General features: G+C 44.3%; 1 protein-coding gene and 1 long non-coding RNA gene across 3 annotated transcripts in view; one reads left to right on the forward strand and one right to left on the reverse strand.

The window, feature by feature from the left end:
- The window catches only part of LOC310698370, a 758,866-nt gene that overhangs the window by 348,495 nt on the left and 392,559 nt on the right, over nt 1–17,812 (reverse strand). The gene's annotated exons all lie outside the window — the stretch shown is intronic.
- Nucleotides 1–17,812, forward strand: part of MTMR8 (myotubularin related protein 8) — a 38,538-nt gene that overhangs the window by 10,930 nt on the left and 9,796 nt on the right. For both annotated transcript variants that reach the window (XM_083485152.1, XM_083485151.1), the window contains exons 5-10: nt 6,128–6,285; nt 8,875–9,003; nt 10,751–10,885; nt 11,744–11,876; nt 13,141–13,250; nt 13,967–14,092. In XM_083485152.1, the coding sequence (XP_083341278.1) occupies nt 6,169–6,285; nt 8,875–9,003; nt 10,751–10,885; nt 11,744–11,876; nt 13,141–13,250; nt 13,967–14,092 (750 nt within the window). In that variant the 5' untranslated portion in view covers nt 6,128–6,168. The remainder of the gene's footprint in view (nt 1–6,127; nt 6,286–8,874; nt 9,004–10,750; nt 10,886–11,743; nt 11,877–13,140; nt 13,251–13,966; nt 14,093–17,812) is intronic.

A 17,812-nucleotide genomic window follows, 5' to 3' on the forward strand; every position in this document is an offset into this window, starting at 1 on the left:
GTTTTAGGAATCAACTCCCAAGCTGTATAAAGTTTTGTGTAAAAGTACCAGCCCCTTGGAACTTGGCTCAGTAGTTAATGGGCAGCCAGTGAAATTTTATACATTTATTTATTGAATTTATATACAGCCTTTTCCTGGAAGTCTCAGGTTGGTTCGCAGAACAAAATCCAGATATAAACTACAAAATGTGCAATCAAAATAACAACAACCCAATAAGCCACCCCCCAAAAAAACACATTTTAAAAGGGCATAGGATGTTAGTCAAATCAACCAAAGGCCTGGTTAAAAAGGAATGTTTTTGCCTGGTGCCTAAAGGTGTATAATGAAGGCGCCAGGTGAACTTCCCTGAGGAGAGCATTACAGAGACAGGGAGCCACTGCAAGGAAGGCCCCTTCGTGTTGCCACCCTCCAGACCTCAAGGAGGAGGCACACAAAGGGCTTCAGAAGATTATCTGGGTAGGTTCATATGGAATTAGGCAGGCCTTGTGGTATTGCAGTTCTGAGCTGTTTAAGGCTTTATAGCTCAAAACCAGCACTTTGAATTGGACCCGTAAACTAATTGATAGCTGGTGCAGTCAGACCAGTATCGGTGTAATATGCTCAAACTGTCTTGCTCCAGTGAGTAACCTGGCCAATGAATTCTGCAGTAGTTGAAGTTTCCAAACCCTTTAGAGGCAGTCCTACATATAATGCCTTGCAGTGATCTAACCTTGAGGTTACCAGAGCATAGACAATAGTAGTTTGGCTATCCCTGTCCAGATAGGGGCATAGCTGGACCACTGATGGTACTCCGGTCCATTGAGACCACCTGAGCCTCGAGCAACAGCAAAGGATCCAGTAGTATCCCCAAGCTATGAACCTGCTCCTTCACAGGCAGTGTAACCCCATCAAGAGCAGGCGACCTCCCACCCATCTGGTCTAGGGAACCACCCTCTAACAGTGCCTCAATCTTATCTGGATTGAGTCTCAGTTTGTTGGATCTCATCCAGTCCATTACCAAGGCAAGACACTAGTCCAGCACTTCCACTGCATCACCTGCAGTTGTAAAGGAGAAATAGAGCTGAGTGTCATCTGCATACTGCTGACAGTTCTCCAAACCTCCAGATAACCCCATCCAGCGGTTTCATGTAGAAGTTTAACAACATGGGGGATGCGATTGAGCCCTGTGGAACCCTACATTGAAGATTCCACGGGGCTGAAAAGCATTCCCCAAGCAACACCCTCTGGGAATGACCATCCAAGTAGGACTGGACCACCACAAAGCAGTGCCACCCACTCCTAGTTCAGACAGTTGCTCCAGAAGGATACTATGGTTGATGGTATTGAGAGGTCGAGAAGAATTAACAGGGACATGTTTCCCTTGTCTCGCTCTCGACAGAGGTCATCATACAGGGTAACCAAAGCAGTTTCTGTGCCAAAACTGGGCCTAAACCCTGATTGAAATGGATTCAGAAAATCAATTTCTTCCAAAAGTGCTTGAATCTGGTCTGCAACCACTTATTCCAGAACCTTGCTCAGAAAAGGGAAATTAGCAACTGGCCGGAAGTTAGTTAGGTTTTCTGAATCCAGGAAAGGTTTCTTAAGGAGTGGTTTTACCACTGCCTCCTTCAAACAGGCAGGGACCACCCCTTTTTGTAAGGATGCATTCATCGCTTCTCTGGTCCAGCCAGCTGTTCCCTCCCTGCTGGTTTTTATCAGCCAAGAGGGGCAAAGGTCTAGAGCACAAGTGGTTGCCCTGACTGATCCTAGCACCTTGTCCACATCCTCAAGCCTTACCAACTGAAACTCATCCAACACAACAGGACTAGACTGTGCTCTAGACACCCCATGAGAGCCATCTGCTATAACAGCAGAGTCAAGGTCTTGGTGGATGCAAGCAATTTTATCCTCAAAATGCTTTGCAAGCAAGTCATAGTGAGCTACTGTTGGTTCTATCACCTCCTTTGGGCCAGCCTATAAAAGGCCCCCTTACAACCCGGAAAAGCTCTGCCAGATGACATAATAAGGATGCAATGGAGTCAGCAAAGTATGCCTTCTTTTCTGCCTTCACTGCCACTAGGTAGGCTCAATAATGAGCCCTTACCAGTGTTTGATTGCATTCATTTGGATCTTTCCTCCACTTGTGTTCAATTTTTTAAAGCAGTGGTGCAATAAGATGGTGATATGTTTGCACAGTGAACAGCCAAGCTGCTGCATTTTGTATTAACTCGATAGTTTCAGGCACCCACATGATCAACTTTGCACCTACACACAAGCAGCAAAACCCAGGTGTTCCAATTAGTGCTAGAAACACCACAGAATGACAGCTTGTTTTTCTGATTTCCAAGGGAGAGCAGCCATTGCTGCCTGTTTCATTAGTCTTTGGTGCAACATGAGCCTAATCTAATTAATTCTGCATATTGCTTCCCAAAAACATAAGAATAACATGTTGGATCAAGCCAATGGTTTTCTAGTCCAGCATCCTGTCTCATAGTGGCCAAGCAGATGCCTTTGGGAAGCCCACAAGCTGGATGTGTTCTCCCTGGTTCTTTTTTCCCTCTTTAACATCCAGCAAAAGTTTGCTTATTCCCATTTTCCTTCTTTTCTTTTTTGGAGACTTCTTTGGTTGGTCCTAATCAGCAAGGTTACATGTTTTCACATTCTACACTAAGATTGGAGTTAGGCTGAGAATATGATCCCTGTGGGCTGAAACCTTGGATTTGTTTTGGCTCTTTACTTGTTGAATGCAAACATAAAACCAAAACAAGCCTCTTCCCAGAGAAAAGAGCAAGGTATCCCGCCCCCTCCGACCTTGTACTATGTAAGAGGGAACAGAAATCTTGATAATGTCAAATCTCACCAGAAGGGTCTGCAAAGCTTTCTTAACCTCTGATGATAAAAGTACTATAAATGCTTTTATGTTTGACTTCATCTCCAAAGGACCAATGTGGCTACCTACAGGTTTTGGTCATATATGTACAAAGGCATCTTTTGGGGTTATTGCACATCCATAGAATCCTAGAATTGTAGATTTGGAAGGGAACCTGAGGGTCATCTAGTGCAACTCCCTCAATGCAGGAATCTCAGCTAAACCATGCATGACAGATCCAACCTCTGCTTAAAAATCGTCTATGAAGGAGAGTGCACAGCCTTCCAAGGGAGTCCATTCCACTGTTGACTAGCTCTTACCATCAGAAAGTTATTCCTCTTGTTTAGCTGAAATCTCTTTCTTATAACTTGAGTCCAGTATTCACATCCTAGCCTCTGGAGCAGGATAAAACAAGCTTGCTTCATTTTCCAAGTGACAGCCTTTTAGACAGTTGACAGTGGCTATCATATCTCCTCTCCATCACCTCTTCTACATGCTAAACATACCCAGCTTCCTCAACCGTTCTTTATAAGGTTTGGTTTCCAGGCCCTTGATCATCTTGGTTGCCTCCTCTGCTCACATTCAGCTTGTCATCCTTCTTAAATAGTTGCACCCTGAACTGGTCACAGTATTCCAGATGTGGTCTGACCAAGGCGGAATAGAGTGGTACTATTTTTTTGATACAGTGGTACCCCGCAAGACGAATGCCTCGCAAGACGGAAAACCCGCAAGACGAAAGGGTTTTCTGTTTTGGAGGCGCTTCGCAAGACGAATTTCCCTATGGGCTTGCTTCGCAAGACGAAAGCCCATAGGGAAATCTCCGGGGACCTGTTTTAAATTGCTGGCGGTCGGGAGCAAAGACTTTCGCCCACAGCCGGCCTTCAGAAGAGGTCCTGGACCTCTTCTGAAGGCCGGCGGGGGGCAAAAGTATTTGCTCCCCCCCGCCTGCCTTCCCAGGACAGCGGAGACTTCTCCGCTGCCCCGGGCGATCTTAAAATGCTGGCGGGCGGGAGCGAAGCGTTCGCTGCCGACCCCCAGCATTTTAAAATCTCCCCGGGACAGCAGAGAAGTCTCCGCTGCCCCGGGCGATCTTAAAATGCTGGCGGGCGGGAGCGAAGCGTTCGCTCCCGCCCGCCAGCATTTTAAAATCTCCCCGGGACAGCAGAGACTTCTCCCCCTGCGACCCTCTCCCGGCTGGAGAGGTGACGTGCGCCTATGGCAGGAGCCTCTATAGCCGCGTGTCACCTCTCCAGCCGGGAGAGCGCGCGCGGGGCTAAAGCAGCCCCCTGCGACCCTCTCCTGGCTGGAGAGGTGACGCGCGCCTATGGCAGGAGCCCACCAGCATTTTAAAATCTCCCCGGGACAGCAGAGACTTCGCTCCCACCCGCCAGCATTTTAAAATCGCCCCGGGACAGCAGGGGCTTTTAAAATGCTGGCGGTCGGCAGCAAAGCCCTCCTGTCCCCGGAGCTTGCGGGGCGGGAGGTGGGAAGAAGGGCTTTTCTTCCCACCACCAGCCTTCAGAACAGCCTTCTGAAGGCTGGGGGTGGGAAGAAAAGCCCTTGTCCCCCCCCCCCCCCCAGCCTTCAGAAGAGGTCGGGGGACAGACTGTCCCCGGACCTGGTCTGAAGGCAGTTTCCCTAGGAACGCATTAATTGATTTTCAATGCATTCCTATGGGAAACCGTGCTTCGCAAGACGAAAAACTCGCAAGAAGAAAAAACTTGCGGAACGAATTAATTTCGTCTTGCGAGGCACCACTGTACTTTATTGCGGTCATTGACCGTAATAAAAGGACTTGACTTGACGACTTGAGTGGTACTGTTACTGTTCTTGAGCTGAACAAGAGACTTCTGTTGATACAGCGTAGAATAGTGTTAATTATTTTGCTGCTGCATCACACTGTTGTATCATTTTAAATTTGTAGTCTACGAAGATCCCTAGTTTCTTTCTGTGTACAATCCAGATGTCCCCCATCTTCTTTTTGTGCAGCTGGTTATTCCTGCTTAAGTGTAGAATTTAGGGTTTAGCTTTTTCTATTTTATCTGTGTTTTTGTATTTTCATCTATAAGCCACCTCAATTCCCAGACTGGGGGGAAATTGGATGATGATGATGATGATGATGATGGTGATTAATAATAATAATAATAATAATGCTATTCTAAAATATATCCATGGGTCTTTCACAATAAAAACTTATAAACTTTAAAATACAATGAAATAGCAAAATAACCTCACAGAGCACCAAAATTCTTTTTAACAACAATAAACAATAAAAGTATCAGTGGTTTTGTTTTGTTTTGAGAAGGAGCCTAAAGGCCTGGGCAAATAGAAAATATTCTTTCTTGGCACCTAAAAACCATGTACCTCCCATTCAACCTGTTGCAGAAGCTTCATGAAAGTTTGTTCTTTCTTTTAACAGTGGAATGGACAATCATATGTATATGTAGATGAGTAGGAGGGAACATTGGTAAATGTCGTGTGAATTAGTAATTTAAGGGCTTTTTCCCCCAAGGCTGGGGGAGGCTGTTAAAACAAAATCTGAAATTGGAACAAAACTGAACACAAAGGAAACCTCTCAATGAGGATAGAGGAGAAATTTGTTCTGTTTTACTGCTACAGCTCAAACATCAGCTGGATAGCTCAGTTGCTTAGAGTGTGGTGCTGATTATACCAAGGTTGCAGGTTTGATTCCCATATGGGACAGCTGCATATTCCTGCATTGTAGGGGATTAGACTAGATGATCCTCAGGGTCCCTTCCAACCCGACAGTTCTGTGATTCTATTTTACCTAATTCACACCTTCTAAACCAAAACACAGTTATCCTTTTAAATTCACACTTCTCTGAATTGTGATGCAGTTTTTTGTAATGCAGTTTTCCCACCAAAAATGTGTATATAAAAAAAGCATATGTTAGAGGAACATGTGTGCAAAAATAGGTATAATAGTGAATGAACTGTCCCCACCCAGACCCCATAGAAAGGAATTATATTAGGGGAATTTCCAAAAAAATGAGTACAGATTTTGTGCTGACTTGAAAAGAAAAGCATATGCCGTTTTAAAATGGCACATTTATTTATCTATTTTAAAAAAGCATAAATAAAGCACGCTGAGCCTAAAACTGGAAAAACAAGTAACCAAGCAGAGCACATTTGCAGAGTAATCCATCCCTACTCCTGATTCCACTTGTGTGTGTGTATGTGTACCTGTGATTTATGAAGGATTCTGGCTTACACAATCACTTATCTTTTTCCTCTTTCAAAATTGTTTTTGTGCTCTAGTGAAACCGGAAGAGCTTTATGCATTCTCTTACAATCCCAAAATGCCCAAAGAGAACCGGGAGATGGGCTGGAAGCTGATAGATGTCAAAGTAGACTACCAGCGCATGGGGATTCCAAATGACTATTGGGAAATAACCGATTTTAACAAAGACTATGAGGTAATTCTTGTTCAGACGGCAGCTTAATGCAGTGTTTCATTCCAATGGCTTGTTACATTTTTCATTCTAATTATGTTCATGTATTATTTATTTTACTTGTGAGCTGCTTCAAAAGATGAATATCCTTAAAGGCAGGATATAAATAAGCAGAAGAATACCAACTATCTTCCAGTGGCAAATATGCCTTTTTCTGGGCAAAGTGCTTGAGAAGGTGTTGGCAGTCCAGCTTCAGGCATGCTCAAAGGAAGCTGATTGCTTGGATCCAATCCCTTCCAGCTTCAGACCTGGTCATGGCACTGAAACAGCTTTTGTCATCCTAGTTGATGACATTTATCAGGAGAGAGATGTGGAGACTGTGCCCCTGCTCCTACTCCTTGATCTTTTTGCAGTTTTTGATACTGTTGGCCATAGTATCCTTTTGAGGCAGCTCAGGGAGGTAAGGGTTGGGGACACTGTATTTCAGTAACTCTGCTCCTACCTCCAGGTCCATTTCCAGAAAGTAGGCTACTGTTCAGCACCATGGCAGTTGTCCTCTGGTATCCTGCAGGATTCCATCTTATCCCCCATGCTCTGGTGACTGGGAGTGGCTGCCGAGACCATATAACACCGGTCCTGAAAGACCTACATTGGCTCCCAGTACATTTCCGAACACAATTCAAAGTGTTGGTGCTGACCTTTTAAGTGCCTTGGCCCAGTATACCTGAAGGAGCATCTCCATCCCCGTTGTTCATCTCATACACTGAGGTCCAGCGCTGAGGGCCTTCTGGCGTTTCCCTCACTGCAAGAAGTGAGGTTACAGGGAACCAGGCAGAGGGCCTTCTCGGTAGTGGTGTGCGTCTTGTGGAACGCCCTCCCATCAGATGTCAAGGAAATAAACAACTATCTGACTTTTAGAATATATCTGAAGGTAGCCCTGTTTAGGGAAGTTTTTAGTGTCTGACACTGTATTGTTTTTAATATTCAGTTGGAAGCCGCCCAGAGTGCCTGGGGAAACCTAGCCAGATGGGCATGGTATAAATAATAAAATTGTTGTTGTTGTTGTTATTTAACATCTATTTGAATTTTCTGGGAGCTGTTGTCATGAGATTTGGAGTGACACGTCATCAATATGCAGATGACACCAAGCTTTATCTCTTTGTTCCCTTTGGATCAGGAGAGGCGGGTGAGGTGTTAGACCAGTGCTTGGAGGCAGTGATGGAATGGATGTGGGCCAATAGAATGAAGCTGAATGCTGAAAGTACAGAGGTGGAATCTTTGATTCCTGGGGCAGCAGACAAAGAATCTCAAAAAAGAAAACCAACCCTAAAACCCCTTCTATTTTCCCTTTACTCTTAACTTGGTTAAATATGTCTTAAGTGATTTGGACATCCCATGGATGGGGCTCTGGAAGGCTGGAAAGCCATTTGGAAAAGGCCCATAATTTTATAAAATAAGGATTGATATGTTAAGGAAGGATAAAACTGAACTACCGTATTTTTCGTCCTATAGGGCACACTGGCCCATAGGACGCACCTCGTTTTTTGGGGGGGAAATGAATAAAAAAAATTATTTCCCCCCCGCGCCCTGGCTGCCACCCCAAGCCTTGCGCTCACCTGCCCGAAGCACGGGGCACCCTCCGGAGGGCTCCCTGTGTTTTGGGCGACAGGCTGCCGCCACAAGCCTCGCGCGCCTGGCGGGACCTCCTGCCGGGCGCACGAGGCTTGCAGACACTCGCCCGAAGCACGGGGAGCCGTCCGGACGGCTCCCAGTGCTTCGGGTGACAGGCTGCCGCCCCAAGCCTTGCGCGCTCGACGGGACCTCCTGCCTGGCGCGCAAGGCTTGCGGACACTCGCGGGGGCTGCAGGCTGCTGCCCGCAAGCCTTGTGAGCCCACGGGAACTCCCACCGGGCTTGCAAGGCTTGCGGATAGCTTCCTGAAGCCTGGAGAGCGAGAGGGGTCGGTGCGCACCGATGCCTCTCGCTCTCCAGGCTTCAGCGAAAGCCTGCATTCGCCCCATAGGACGCACACACATTTCCCCTTCATTTTTGGAGGGGAAAAAGTGCGTCCTATGGGGCGAAAAATACGGTAATTATGCATCATTTGTTTTGGGATACAAGCTTTTGTATTGCTACATTGCAATAAGGTGTATTAAGGAGATAATAATCTATGAGAAACAGTACAAGGTCAGGGAGAAAACCTGCTCTTCTCTCTAGCCTTGCATTCTGTAAAAGACTGTTGAAACAAACCACACATAAAAGGGTCCTGTAACACATCTCCTGAAAACAGTTACTGTTGGGCTTTGGTGAGCTTTCCCTGGGGAATTGTACAACAGTGAAACCACAACTGAAAAGGTCTGAGTTGTTAATCAAACTGACCTTACATGCCCAGGGAACTTGCAGAAAGGTTCCTCTCTTCTAGATCATAATGAACAGTAATGCTGTGCGTTCTGTCAGTCAGAGCAATTTAGAATGAGTGTTTGGTGCATGCTTGCTTGCTTGTAGCAATAGTATCTTACTCCTGCTGATTCTGAACAAATACTGCTAAACACCATAACACATTTGCAGCTGACTTAGCTTTAATATCAATGTTGAGTTTCTTTTTGTATCTTAGGTTTGCAGCACATACTCTCCAGATCTAGTGGTGCCTAAAGCAGCTACTAGGGCAACGGTGCTGGGGAGCTCAAAGTTTCGAAGCCGGGGTCGGATACCAGCACTTTCCTACTTCTACAAAGAGAATAATGTTAGTAACACATGCTCTGCTTTTCATGAAGTTTTGGTCTTCCTCGGGACTCAACCTGATTGTGCTGTATGTGTAGACTAGGGGTGGGGAACCAATGGCTCTCCAGACATTACTGGACAACAGGTCCCATCTTCCTTGATCAGTATCAATATTTGGAGCTGAAGTCCAGCAACATGCAGAGGGCCACAGGTTCCCCACCGCTAGGATAGATCAGGCCTTAGACAATTCTTATTGATGCAGAGGGCAATCTTGTCTTCTTGTACTGAAATTGCTACCTTGAAACTATTTTAGCTTTGCATTTTAAACACATGTAAATATTGCTCATGTCTTCTCTCTTCCTCTACCATACCATATGACTTCTTGGCAACATTTTACAGAAGTGGCTGGGCAAAATAATTTTGGCCATGATTTGTCGCTTTACGACATAGCATGGCCAAAATTATTTTGCCCAGTTTTGGGGGGCCCATCCTAAATTGACTAGATGTTCTTTTTCAAAATTTCTTTTAGAGAAGAGATGAGGAAAAGCAGCTTCTTAAAATTAAATATTATTACAGTTTTAAACTGGACTCCTAAAATCAGGAGCCCAGAATTGTGATTTTCCAGTGTTGTTTCATCCGCAATTTGTGGAGGGGATGTGGAGGTGAAATGAATAAAGTTAGATGGTTCAGCAACTACTGGCTCCTGATGACTATTAGCTCTTGGCTGACTGAGGCATGTACAGCAATTTTTTGGTGTCTCCTTTTCCATACACACCCCACATTGTCCTAGGGAGACAATGCAGGACTGATGGGGAGAATCAGCTCCTGGCTATACACACCTCAGCCTGCAAGTGTTGGTGAAGTCTTCAGTGCACACAGATGCCTTGGCTCTGGCCTTGTGGTGACTCAGTGGGGGCCTTGCCAGAATCTCTTTATGGGAAACCCCATGGACAGCAGTAAGTTTCTCCTCTTGGTCTCACCTGAAACTCTTTTACCCAGTTCCATTTTGCACAGAACTTAGTGGCAACACTTCATTCAGATCAATTCAGAACAGCATTTTTCTTCTTGAAAACTACAGATCTGGTTATGTTGGGCAATGTTCAGCTAATTATATTTCAACTCTGCTAATCTCAGCTTTTTGAAACAGGAAATAGCTTGCAACAGAGAACCCTCTTTTATTCATTGTTGGCCTGATTTAAATGGCACTGGTTCTCATTGTGGAATAAAATGCTGAGCATTTAGCTTTTAACTTTGCTGTCCTTGCAGTGCCCTAGGTTCAAGTATGGACAGAATTATTTTGTTACTGCATTTTGGGGGAACTTCCCTTGGTTGGTGGTATATGCGTTTTCATGCCAGTATTCTGGTTACTCAGCATTGTCACTGGTTTGGGAGAAGAATGATGATCAAAAGTAAATGGATATGAGGGTGATGATCTCATTTCACAAAAGGCACTGTCTCATCCAAAAGGAGGTATTCTTGGAATTAAAGCTGTTTCTCCTAACCCTCCTAAACATTGGCAGGCCAGATAAACTTCAAACAGCTGTTAAAAGATAAGTTGGTTTCCCTCCCCACAATTGTGTCACTTCTGTATACTCTCATAAAAGTTTCTCTCATAATATTTATGCATGTTGGTAGACCAAGGCAATTGCTTAATACACTGCTGCTTCTATCTGCAAGTTGTGGGTGGAGAAAAGCAGGTGCCTTACTGCACAATTCTGTGCTGGAGAACTTCTTACCTGCTACACGTGACATACTCTTGTGTCTTTCAGGCTGCAATATGCCGTTGTAGTCAGCCCTTGTCTGGGTTAAGTGCTCGTTGCCCAGAGGATGAACAGCTGCTGCAAGCACTTAGGGAAGCCAATCCAGGAAGTCCCTTCATGTATGTTGTAGACACAAGGCCAAAGGTATCACTTCATGGGATCTGGGGGCACTTGTGTGGTCAACACTCTGACTTTGACATTGCTTAAACACAGTGTGGCCATAAAGGGATTCTGCTAGGGAGGGGAATCATGACATCCTTTTCCTAGTTTCATGGGTGGGCCTTACATAGTCCTTGGACTGCTTCATGTGGACCTTGGGCTAACTTCTTGCAGGTGGTAAGAAGGAGGGAAAGGAGAGGAAAGAGGTTGGCAAAAAGATAGAGAAGAGTGTGACCTGCTCACATTTTGTTCTTCCCAGCCCACCACTGCATTTACCTCCCACAACAGATTATCCGCAAGGGAATGTGGCCGTCAGCAGAAAAAGCGTTACCAGCTCTTGACACTACTGATGCTTCTCACACATGCACAAAAGGATCTGCCAGTCACTTCATATTTGCTACTCAGTTAGTATGCCTTTTAAATCAGCCTTCTGCAACTCGATGCTCTCCAGATGTTTTAGGCAGAAACTCCCATTAACCCTAGCCTGCACAATGGGAGTTATGGTCCAAAGCATATGGAAGGCACCAGGTCAGGGAAGGCAGATTTATCTCTTCTTAACTGGCTGCTACTTGCAGCAGGTGGCAAAAAATACTGACAATGATGCATCATTTAATACTTAGCATCCCTAGGGGAAAGAGGAGAACATTATGGTAGGATTGTAGCCTTGCAGTTCTGATAATGTTCTAGTTTCTGTCTTAGAAATTTTTGTGAGACACCACACTGTATATAGGAAGAATTCCACTTTTTAAGTTACTTTTTCAAATAATGCTAAAGAGGGCCGGTGGGTGTGTATGTATCAGAAACGGCTGTGCATAATCATTTTTTGCTACCCAATTTTTCCAGCTGAATGCCATGGCCAACCGAGCTGCTGGAAAGGGTTATGAGAATGTTGATAACTACGACAACATTCGTTTTAAATTCATTGGTATCGAAAACATCCATGTTATGAGGAGCAGCCTGCAGAAGCTACTGGAAGGTGTGTTTGGTTTTTTTATTTTGGCTGGCCACTTGCGATGATCACCTGTTGAGCTACGTTGCTGTAAGACAGGCAATTATTGTAGACACAGGAGCCTGTGTACTCTGCAGGTGTGGGACAGGCAAGAGATTAGGAGAGTAAATATCCTGGCAGCTCTCCCGGCTTGCTGAAGAGGCTTGCTGGTGTTACAGCTTGCTCTAAAAAGCAATATTTAGAGAGATGAAAGCTGGTGGGGGATAAACACCTGCATTTTAATTTTAAAGCACATTGAGAAAGGAGGGTTTGAACTATTTGAGCTGCAGAGTTCAGAGTCCTCCTTGTGAAATCAGAAGTGACCAACTTCTTTATATGGAGGAGGAGGGTCGAATCATTCCTGGCCAAGCTGTTTGGAGGCAGGATTCTCCCCAGTCATGATATCACCAAGGGAAATCTGATCCTGCAGGGTGAATAAGCTGGCTTTCTGTCACTTCTCACAAGCTGCCAGCTGAATCAGAATGGTACCTGATGGCACTTTGTTGCACACAAGTTTGTGTTTCCACTTTGGAGGATACCTTGTGAGGTGACTGGATGCCCCAAAGGCTTTTCACCTTTGGTACATAGCAGTGATGGAGTGCCTCTTTCCATTCCAGCCTGCCCAAGCATTAAGGTTTTCATATCCGTGAGTTCCATCTCTTGGAGAGATGCATTATGCATCTGCAAAGGGTAGGGCCTTCTTGATGGTTTTGCCCTGGATTTGGCATACCCTCCCACAGAAGGGACGAATGGTGTGTACTCCTTTTGCCACTTCGTTTTGGATTCATATTCCTCAGATTTTATTCCCATCTCATTTTTATTGTTTTAATATTGTATTGATATTTAGAATTTTTATGCACACTGCCCTGGAATCCATGCTTGAATGAAGTTTAGGAATCTGAAATTTATTTTTAAGCGAAGCACATAACCTGATAATATTAATAATAGTAATTATTATTTTATTTATATACCACCCAGCTGACTGGGTTGCCCCAGCCACTTGTGAGTGGCTCCCAAGAGATTATTAAAAACACAATTTTTGCTTCTCAGTTAACATGCCTTTTAAATCAGCCTTTTGCAAGGTGCATGGCTGAAAGGCTCCCTAGTTTCTGACTAAATGAAGGAGGAATTTATATTGGGTAGCAATTTCTGAGTGGCCTTCACACAAACAATTTCTCAATGCTTGGAAGAAACTTCCATAATGATAGAGACAGTTGTATGTTTATCATACCTTCCGCTTTTGTTCCTTTAGTGTGTGAAACGAAATCTCCTTCAATGAGTGATTTCCTTACTGGCTTAGAGAACTCTGGCTGGTTACGGCACATTAAAGCTGTAATGGATGCTGGTGTCTTTCTTGCTAAGGTAAGGCCCACCTCTGAATTTCCAAAGATATACGTCCTCAGAGAAATGGGAGAGCAGGAGTGAAAGCTTTATTGCTTGGGCTGTGCTTGGGCGAGGCAGATCTTGAATGAACACTAGGGAAAGTAGGTCTTCTGGGTTAAACCTGTCATAGCTCCATGACTTTTTACATGGAATTGGCACTTCAGTGTGCTCAAGAGGAGGCAGTTCCACTATTCAGCTTGATTAGGAAGTTGTTCAGTGTTGGGGCACTCTTAAGGGCAGCAGAAAAAACTAACAGATCGTTAAAGTCCTTGATGGCAAGAAGCATAGAGGGGAAATCATAGGTTTGTTTTTTTCATATCCAGGCTATTAAAAACAAATGGAGGGCCACCTACTTAAATGGGGGATGTTGGAGGGGGTCATGTGTTCTGTAGGCTAGGAATGGGAAACGTGGTGCCCTCCAGATGTTGCTGAACTCCCAACTCACATCAGCACCAGTCAGCATGGCCCACAGTCAGGGATGATGGTAGTTGTAGTCCAGTACGAAGGATCACAGGTTCCCCATCAGTCCTCTAGGCTCCACCTGCTTCATAGTTCATTGTTTGGCCTTCTCTCCATATTAGTATCATGTAATCCAGCATTTTATTTAAAGCAGCAGTCAAAATATTTTGCTGTGAAATGTTCAGGAGGTTTATATGGTATGTTTTTATTTGTGTGTGCCATCTCACCTGTCATAGGCAGTGAAAGATGAAGGTGCCACTGTCCTAGTGCACTGCTCTGATGGCTGGGATCGCACTGCCCAGGTCTGCTCAGTGGCCAGCCTCCTCTTGGACCCCTTTTATCGGACCTTTAAGGGATTTATGGTAAGAGCCGGAGAAGATCTGTCTTCGCTTTTTTGTTTTTAAACCATATGGTCGATTCATGTAAATGGTTAGAATTGGTCTATGTGTAAACAAATCCTAATTAAAGCATCTGATTGCTTCTGTTAAATGCTTGTGATTTGGAGAAGTCATGGTGCAGTTGCACATGACAAATCTAATTAATTTGAACAGTGGTGGGACTGGGGAATTCTAATATATCATATATGACATGCCCCTTGACTTCTTTATATACAGTGGTACCTTGGGTTACATACGCTTCAGGTTTCAGACTCCTCTAACCCAGAAGTAGTACCTCGGGTTAAGAACTTTGCTTCAAGATGAGAACAGAAATCATGCTCTGGCAGTGCAGCAGCAGCAGGAGACCCCATTAGCTAAAGTGGTACCTCAGGTTAAGAACAGTTTCAGGTTAAGAATGGACCTCCAGAACAAATTAAGTTTTTAACTCGAGGTACCACTGTATTTTCAAGCAGTGATGTGGGATGGAATTTTTTTGGGGTGCTTTATGTCTCTACAGAATTTTTTCTGTTTCATAAGTTGATTAAGTTAATGAATACCGATTGCAAATACAGTATTAGTCAAGCTTGACAACTTCAAAGGTTTTAGCTTTGTTTACTGAAAACATGTAAAATAAACAAGCTAAATTAGAACACTCTCTAGGGCATCAGAAAATGTTCTGATCCAAAATGAAATCCAGTACAAATCATCTTTTGCAAATTTACCCTAATTTGCATAAGACATTCTTGAACTGTCTTCAGGAGCACTGAGTGAAGGTGAGCAGGCAAGTTATGGCATGGGCAGCTGCAGTTCCTGGTACCAGCTAACAGAATGCTTATGGGCCATGCAGTGATGTGCAGTTGTGCCTACTCTCCTTCTTCCACAGCTAAGCAGATGGGAGGCAAAGCCATTCCACTGGGCAGGGCTGCACTTTTACTGCAGTAGTATGCATCAATGTCACTATTTCATACTTTGAACTTGCAGGGCATTTTTCTCTGTGCACATATGAACATAACATCAGTCTAATAAGACTTGAAGTAAAGACTAATGTGAGTTGTGGGGGAGGCTCTCCCTTATTTCATACAGCTCATACATATTTTTTAATTAAAGCCATCCATTCTTGCAGTTAAACTTCTGCATAAATGTTTGTCTTTATTCAGTCTGAGGGTATGTGTGATAGACCACCATAATGAATTGTTTCTCTCCCTTTCAGTTTTAACCAAGAATGATAGCTGATACTGAGATTGTTTCATTTATTAGCATTCTTTGAGAACTGAAGTGAAGGGTTGTACTAGGTTGCTTATTAGCACTCTTTGGGTTTACTCCCCAGTTTTTACAACAAGATACTTTTTGAATGCTACAGCTTTATAATCCACTGAGGAAAAAGGCTTAAACCCTTCTAGAGGAACTGTGCTGGGGGACTTGTGATTTCAAATTCCTGTAATATAAGCTGCCTTTTAGGATTATAAAGTAAACAAAGTTAGCAACTACCGTATTTTTCGCCCCATAGGACGCACCGCCCTATAGGACACACCTAGTTTTTTGGGGGGGGGGAATAAAGGGGGGGAATTATTATTTTTTCCCCCAGGCACGGGGCTGGCGCAGGGGAAGCCCGAGCTTCCCCCGACCCCAGCCCCCAGAACAGCCTGGTATCCGCAAGCCTAGGGAGCCGCACCGGTCTCCCCAGGCTTGCGGACAGCTGTGCGAAGCCCAGGCGCGCTCTTCAGAGTGCCCGAGGCTTCGGAATGCAGGCAGCTCTGCGCAACCCTCCAGAGCCCGGCGCGGCTTGGCGCTGGGCTCCCGAGGGTCGCGCAGAGCTGCGCGGAGCCCAGGAGGGCAGGCAGCTCTGCGTGACCTTCCGGAGGCCGACGCGGCTTGGTGCCGGGCTCCGGACAGTTGCGCAGAGCTTCCTGAAGCCTGGAGAGCGAGAGCCTCTCGCTCTCCAGGCTTCAGCGAAAGCCTGTATTCGCCCCATAGGACACACCCACATTTCCCCTTCATTTTTGGAGGGGAAAAAGTGCGTCCTATAGGGCGAAAAATATAGTATATGCATCAACTTATGTCTGCCTGATATCTGCTATTGCTACTCGACATAGTAAGGAAAGAATTACTGTGCAAAATGCCCTGTATGTTAAATCACAACCAGCATTATTTTTAAAGCTTCCTTACACTTATTAGGCAGTTAAAATGCTAATTTTGAAAACACACACACACCACAGTGAATGCAGGTTTGCAGTCTAAAAATAAACAGCACAATGGATGACAGAAATATGACTCATTCTGGCTTCAGAGATTTCATTACATATTGGCTATCAGATTCAAATTCATATTTGTGTGGCTTTATTAGAGGGTAGATTTATTTTGAACGAAAAGAAAGATATTACATATTGGAATGTGTTGCTGAATTTCCATATCATGGGCTACACACAGTCAGGATTCTAAGTTGACGTGGTCTGTCCTATATTAGAGATGCATATGCTCATTGTATAAGCACAGCGTTGCCAACAAGCATTTCATATATTTAAAGATACAAGCGTATGTGCGGCACTGCATAATCTGATCCCAAGGTGTACCTCAGAATGCTTCCAGGCACTTAAAAAATACTCACTGGAGGCATTTCATGATTCTAAATGGTTTTTCGCTTTTTATGTCGCTCTGAGGTTGACATAAATTGGTCTTCGAGGAGATGAGTCATGCATCTGTGTATGTTGTCTGTTTTCTTCCATGGGAGGGCTGCTGGAGCAATCCCATATCATGTAGAAATGCTTGTCTTAGAATTGGAAATCTAAATGTGTGGTGGTGTTGCTTTTGAAAGCAAAAATCACTTGTGGGAAGGGAAATGAGGATTTTTCAGTTCTACTGTGTCTCCACATGCATATCTTCCTTGGGCATCTTTCTAGAAGCCCTCCTGCAGAGGAAAATATTGTAAGAGATCTGATAAATGTTGCTTGGCTATATTAACAGTCCTTTAATAGGCTGCTCCTTCCCTTGTGCAGAATGAGGTAGTAGAATTCCGGGCTATACCACATCAGTCTGAAGGTGGAGTTGTTCATTCTTCCCCCTCCCCTATATATAAAAAAATCCTATAGCACACTAGTACATTAGGGAAAGGGCCGTGTTTAAATCTTTCATGCTGAAGTACTTGTTTATTACATGCTTTAAGCTTTCTGTGGAGTGGGAGTGCATTCAAGAATATGACACATACATGATGTGGTTATAGTTCAGAATTATACTGCCTCATTCCTCATGTATAGCCAGGCACTTAGAGCTATTTTGCACACAATGCTCACCCTATTAAAGCATCTCCATGACGCTGATGTTCAGAATTCTTGATGTTCTGATTTTGCCCTGAAACGACCTGCATTTGGCAAGAGCTTCATGATTTAACAAAGAACTGAAATTGCTATGATATTCCAAAGGTTATCAAGCAGCTACTTTTCGGGTAGTAGAGAGATACAATTAATGATGAAGATCTTTGAATTGACTGCGTCTTTATTTATTGATGCTAGGCTTCATGCTGATGTTTGCTGCCATTGCTGCACTGGACCCTTTTCCAAGTTAAATAGATACACACCAATGGTATAATAAAATCAGGACATTTATTCACAGTGCAAGAGGAACAATTAGCTACCTTTTTGGCTTCTGTTGTTTTACATCACACTGTTGCTTTCGTAGTAGCTACCATTTCCCGCTTCTCCCCATCCCAAC

The sequence above is a fragment of the Podarcis liolepis genome, assembly GCF_965112155.1.
Source record: "Podarcis liolepis genome assembly, chromosome: Z".
Lineage (NCBI taxonomy): Eukaryota > Metazoa > Chordata > Lepidosauria > Squamata > Lacertidae > Podarcis > Podarcis liolepis.